Below are 6,227 nucleotides of genomic sequence, written 5' to 3'. Positions count from 1 at the left end.
GCTACTATATAGTGATAATATTTTATAAAATATTTATTTTTACCATTCCTTTAATTATATTTATGTTTGTTTATTAAAAAAAAAATATATTTATGTTTGAAAATTAAATAACATATTAGTAATTTTTAAAATAAAAAAATTATGCATTCAAATCATACATTTAAATACATATACAAAGTTTCTTAAAAAAAAAAAACATATACAAAGTATATATTAATTACATTTAAATTACCAATATTTAATCTCCCTCTCAAATCCACAAAAGAGATTCTCCTATTATATATATGTTCAACTGGCATAATTAACTATGGAAAACACCTGGTTTACTTGCTGTAAAAAATAATAATCTATCATGTATTTAATGATTCAACAAATTAAATATAATTAACTATTGTGCTCTTTGTTGTCACCACCAGGAGGACTCTTCGGGGAAGAAAAGGGCAATGAATTAGGCAGAACCATCAAACTTCCTGAATGAGAATTCGTCGTCGTTTTGTTCAAGTAGCTAGTCGCACATGCATTAGCTTTCGACGTCGGTGGAGAATAGCCACTACTACCCACTGCAAAATGCTCACCCCACTTCAACTTCTGCACAGAGTTATCCACATTACTAAGACTTTCACCACCGCCGCCGGCATTACCAATGATGGATGTGAGTGCAGCTGCTAAAGCAGATCGGAAACTTGGATCTGCTGTGATTGCTTTAGTTGCAGCAGCTATATTCTCCTGTTGAGGTGTTTTCATTTGTGGCCTGCCTATGTTTAAACCTCCAATCTGGCTCCTGTTGTATATCTGAGAAGAAGTGTAAACACTGCCCCAATTGGATTGATCAGTAGCGGAACTGAAATTAAGAGTGGAGGGGATGAATTTGGGGATATTGGAAGGATAAGGAGAGGAAGAAAACCTGTTTAAATGAGAAGAAGAAGAAGAAGGGATTGAATTGGTGAGGTCAAGAGTGATGGTAGGATGAGAAGGGGAAGGTGAAATCTGAGAGGAGTTTTGAAAGTAGAATTGGTTTGAATTAGGGTTATGATGATCTGATAGATAAAAATTGAGGCCATGAAGATCAGCAGGAGTGGTTCTGATTAAGGCTGATGGATTGAGCCTGGTGGTTGAGGAGGATGAACCAGATAAGAGCATGGAAGCAGCAGCAGAAGTAGTGGAAGCCATAGCTGTGGCTGAAAGAGAAAGTGGGTGGTTGTGTTTTCCTTCATATGTGGTTATCAATATGGACATATCTTCGGGACATCTTTGCACCTGCTTCCTTACTGGGCAAGATGGTGCAACAGTGCAACGATAGTATGCTCGAGGACATGGGTTTCCTTTTGATATTTTCTGCCCGTATTTCCTCCACTGGCACCCATCGTTCATCTGCAGTAATATTCGAGGAACATTTTATTTCTAAAACTCTGGGTCACTAAACTTACAATGTTTGATAGTTTAGCCCAAAAACTCTTGGTCATTAAAGTAGATTTTGAGACTATAAAGTTACTAGTACATCTCTGTCAATAAAGTCACAATGTCCGACTTGCTCCACGTATTGTTCACTTGGCTGCCAAGTGTTAGATAATGTGATACTTTCTTTTCCTTTTTGGACATTTGACAACCATGTGAACAACACGTGACTACTCCTCTAATCATGTTTACGATATGTCGATGACGTTAGTATTTTGGTGGAGTAAGTCGCCGGAGTCGGTCTTAGCGACTTTATTGAAGGAGATGTGTTACTTCAGTGACTTTATTGATGAAGAATATACTTTAGTGATATCCAATGCAAATACTCTCTATTTTAGTGATTTTATTAATGAAGAATCTACTTTAGTGATCATTGGTGCAAATACTCTCTACTTTAGTAACCGTTTGTGCTTTTTTACCTGAATATAGATAAAAGAAATTATACTCTACTCCTAATGCAATACATTCTATAAATTAGTGCCATTTGTGCACTTTTATTCTTAATACATACCATATGCCTCACTTTTTTCATTGATTAGTTATATTGCATCGGAGAGATATACACTAAAAAGTCTTTATAGAGTGCAATCGAATTTTAAAGAAGAAAATATGTTGTCTTCAATTTTCTATCTCATTACTTACTTGTTCTTTATTTCATTTATCACACTTGACATATTTATCATACTTTAACCCAATTCAAGTATGATAAATATGTAATGTTTCATAAATTGAACGAGACACAAGTAAGAGATAGATCATTTGTAGGACTTGATTGGTGATTGATTAGGGTAATTCCAAAACAATATATAGAGATTTTAGGACTTCATCCCTTTTCCCAATAATAATAATAATAATAATAATAATAAAAAGAGTAATTTGATTGAATTTGATTTTTTTTGTATTAAATCATTCAAAATGTAAGTAGAAAAAGTTAAAATCTTTGTATATGAAATTATAAAGAAATAAAATCTCAATGAAAGTATTTAACTTTGTTTTATAGTGAATAAAATTGGTATAGTAGATGAATGAGAACTAACCGTTGGAGTATCACATCTAACTCTGACAGAAACCCTAGTTTTCTTGAGGGGGTTTTGTTGCACAACTTCATCTTCTCCCTTTTGATTATTAGGTCGCCAAGTCTCACTTGAATCTTCTTTAGGTTCTTCAAAGCTGCTAACTGGACTTCTTTTTTCCAAATTAGCTTCATTTCCATCACTTTCTGACGCTTCAAACTTGCTTTTTAATGCAAGAGATAAGTCTCTGTTATCACTTTTCTGATCTTCGTCTTCCTCTTTCAATATTATTCCTTGGCTACAAGTTTTAGTCTTTTCATCTTTTTTGGATTCACCTGAGAATCTCCCTAGGCTAAGCGAAACAAGTTGATGATCTGCTGCTTCAACTTTTTCATAATTGTTTTCTGTAACCGTAACTTTTGATTTCTTTCTTTCTTCTTGTTGTATAATTTCATAGAATTGCATTTGAAGGGCCTGATAATCCTTCATCATTTGGCCTAAGTGCTTCTTCAGTTTTTCATTTTCTTCTCTCACTTCTCTCACTTCAGCTCTAGTTGATTCAACCCATTTTTCCTGTATATATACACAAATATAAAAAAGAATATTAATAACTTAATTCATGCAAAATTAAGGATATATAAGTGGATATTAAAATATTGATTCTCAACTATATGATTACTATAACCTAATTTAGAAATAGGATAGTATAATGATTAGTCAACTATATATACATGGAATTAAAAAAAATTATATGCATGGTTGACCAAAAGAATGTATAGATACTAATTTATGATGTTTTCATATATGAATCTATGATCAAGTTCAGAAAAATCATCAGAAAATGAGACTTCTGGTTAATTCATGCTTGATAGATATATAAACTGAAAATACTATAAGAGAAAGAAGGGAAAAAATTAAACCTGGTGGCTAAAAGAAGATGCTTTTGAATCAGATTCCATGGTGGGTCTTTCTTTATCAGATGCAGCAGCAATTGTCTGATGAAAAATTGAGAATAGTTTAAAAAACAGAAAACAAGAAGATATATAGGGAAGAGGATTTGACTAGGGTTTTGATTTGAGAACAGTATGAAATTGAATATTCTAAGTTAAAAAATGAATTAGAACATGGATCACGCAATTAATAAAGGTCAAAGCCCACTGTTAATCAACATGAAAGCATGTAATTAAGTCAATTAATATGACTTTTAGAATTGATATTTCATGATTATTACTTTGTGCAACCATACTTAACAAATTGGAGGTGTCCCTACCCTACCCCCAACTAGTGGTTCTCTTGGCCTTAAGTGAGCAGATGTTGATGAGTTTGTCTCAACAGTAATTCCCTACATCTTCATTCATTTCTCTTGGAATTTTTTGGAGATTTCCCTTTCAGAATATCAGATATTCATCTAACTAATTAAATCTACTTGAAGATAAAGAAAGTTGTATTATATGATTCCATCCTTTTTACCTGCTTGGTCTTGCTTAAATCTTTATTATTTTCTGGTAAAGATGAATTCAGATCTTCAGTCTCATGATATGCTCTTTTCCTTCCAACCTGTATTTAATATATACATCAAATAACCATTAATTTTGGCATAAACATATATAAAAACTATATATGAAGTGTGTGATTATATAACATATACTTAGATGGAAAGAAGAAGAAGAAGTGACCTTAACATCTGCGCAGCAAGCAGAATCATCGGCAGTAGGTAGTTTATCTTCCATGGAAAGAGGTGCAGAAGTTTGGTCTTTTCTTAGTATTTCTTGCATAGCCATCTTATTTGTCTTTTGGGATCTCGTAGCTTGTTATGTATATAAAGAGAAGAGAAGAGCGTGGAGTATTTGACTTGTTTTTAAACAAAAGTTGAATGAAAATGTCAACACCAGGCCAGGCCTCAATCCAATTTGCAGTAAACTAATATCCAGCTAATTTTAAAAGCATACTTTTAGTATTAAATTGAACTAGAATAGAAGAATTCAATTTCAAAGCATTATTAGAATTATTAAGGAGAGGAGAGGAGAGGGGTTTAAGCCGCAAAGATCGGACCCCACCTAACCAATGAAGTTTCGTAGATTAGAATTGAATACTATTTCTCTGTTGTTTGGTGCAACCCTTCTTCCCCTTTTGTGACCGGAGTTCTTTCTTTCCCTTTGCTAAAAGGTGTATGGTCCATGCATTTGACCTACATTAACGTCCTACCTTCGACTATCCATTAACTCTTATACTTTATACTTTATTGTTAATTATACAATGTGAATTAATTCTTTTTTTTTTTGGTAAGAATACAATGTGAATTAATTCTAAAAGGTTAAGTTAATGATTAAGACTCTTTATAATCTTTAATATACTCTTTCGTGAATGGCTCCTGACTTAAAGCGTTTATAGTACAAACTCATCTTATCATTTGTTGAAATTTCGATGCCTAAATTAGTTTCAGTCTAAGCTGAAGAGAAAGAAAAAACAAAACAAGCTAGTATTTTTCATCATACCTCAAAGATTCAATAAAACCTTGTATTTCTAGGTTTGTACTTTTCTATTAGGGCTTTTGAGGTGTCACACTTTCATGAGGACAACACAATCATCTCATAGGAAACCTTCACTAGGGTCGTGTTAACATTTTTGGAACCATGCGCTAAATGAAAAGATTAGACACCATTCATTAAAAATATAATACTTTTATATTATGATAATGTTTCTATAAAGTTAAATACCAAACTAATTTAATTTGATTTTTGACATAAGAAAAAAACAATTAATTAGATATCATATAATAATACTAATAAATTGGCTCTTTAAGACTCTTAGACCGTTAGACCTTAGATATTTTCCAGATAAGTTAACATTCACTTAATTTTTAACATAATAAATAATAAAAATAATTTAGTTAAATATTATATAAAAAAATTAGGCTCCTTAAATTTGAGAGTCCTGTGCGGGGGAGCTTTTTGTACTCTTTCCTCCTACTCCCCTAGATATCGCATGTAAATTTCCTCCATTGTTACGTTCACACTGACACTCGGTTTTTATGTCAAGTGAGCTAATATCTTCATGGCCATCAGATGCCGATTCTCTATTCATATATGAGGCTATTGGTTTGTTATAGAACTAAATGTCCATACATTTGAAAGCCGAATGTCCAGATCTATATAACCTGGCTCTGGACTCTCGATCAAAAGTTGACGATGCGTTTTTATGAGATATTTATCGACTTGTTATTAGAAGCCTCCGTAGTAAGGATAAAACACCTTTTAATGGTGTGAGAGAACTCTTCAACTTTCATACTCTCTTCATTTGGGCTGCCTATCTATTGAAGCGTGGCCTCAATTATGTAGAGGTGCAAGATGTATAATGCTTGGATGAAAAGAAACCCAAGAGTCCATTCTTAATAACCGCCATTTTTCTTTTCAAATTTCCATCCCCTGTAATGGAGGATTATGCATTTCTCTTCCATATTCTCGTTTGAGTTTTGCTTCACAAATTGTCTTCCCCTTTGGAATTCACACTAAATCTTCTATCTTTTCACTAATAAGTTTTTATCTTCCGTATATTTTTGTTTTTGGCTTATTGGTATATTTCTACTCTTTTTAGGCAAAGTTGTGAGATGGATCCTTATGAGAAAAATGCCACATTGTGATTCATAATGAGGAATACGAAGAATTTTTAATATTCTTTGGTCATCGTTAGAATCCTATGATTCCTCTAATGAGGAGCCTTATGATGGGGAAGACTTTATTACCTAAAGGTAAACTAATG

At 32.7% G+C, this 6,227-nt stretch overlaps 1 protein-coding gene across 2 annotated transcripts; it reads right to left on the bottom strand.

Moving 5' to 3' along the window:
* Positions 1-206: 206 nt before the first annotated feature.
* LOC136200952 (WRKY transcription factor 72B-like) lies at positions 207-4,290 on the bottom strand. Of its 2 annotated transcripts, XM_065991562.1 has the most exons (6): positions 4,145-4,290; positions 3,939-4,025; positions 3,389-3,463; positions 2,493-3,041; positions 905-1,371; positions 207-811 (listed from the first exon to the last, which is right to left on the bottom strand). In XM_065991562.1, the coding sequence occupies exons 1-6, from the start codon at positions 4,247-4,249 to the stop codon at positions 385-387; spliced, it is 1,710 nt and encodes a 569-aa protein (XP_065847634.1). In that variant the 5' UTR covers positions 4,250-4,290; the 3' UTR covers positions 207-384. The 2 variants fall into 2 exon arrangements, with proteins under 2 accessions (XP_065847634.1, XP_065847562.1); XM_065991490.1 differs by having other exon boundaries at positions 209-1,371.
* Between the last annotated feature and the right edge of the window lie 1,937 nt (positions 4,291-6,227).

Source organism: Euphorbia lathyris, chromosome 1 (assembly GCF_963576675.1).
Source record: "Euphorbia lathyris chromosome 1, ddEupLath1.1, whole genome shotgun sequence".
Taxonomy (NCBI): Eukaryota; Viridiplantae; Streptophyta; class Magnoliopsida; order Malpighiales; family Euphorbiaceae; genus Euphorbia; species Euphorbia lathyris.
Note: the sequence above shows the minus strand (reverse complement) of the source record. Positions and strands in the feature narration are given on the sequence as shown.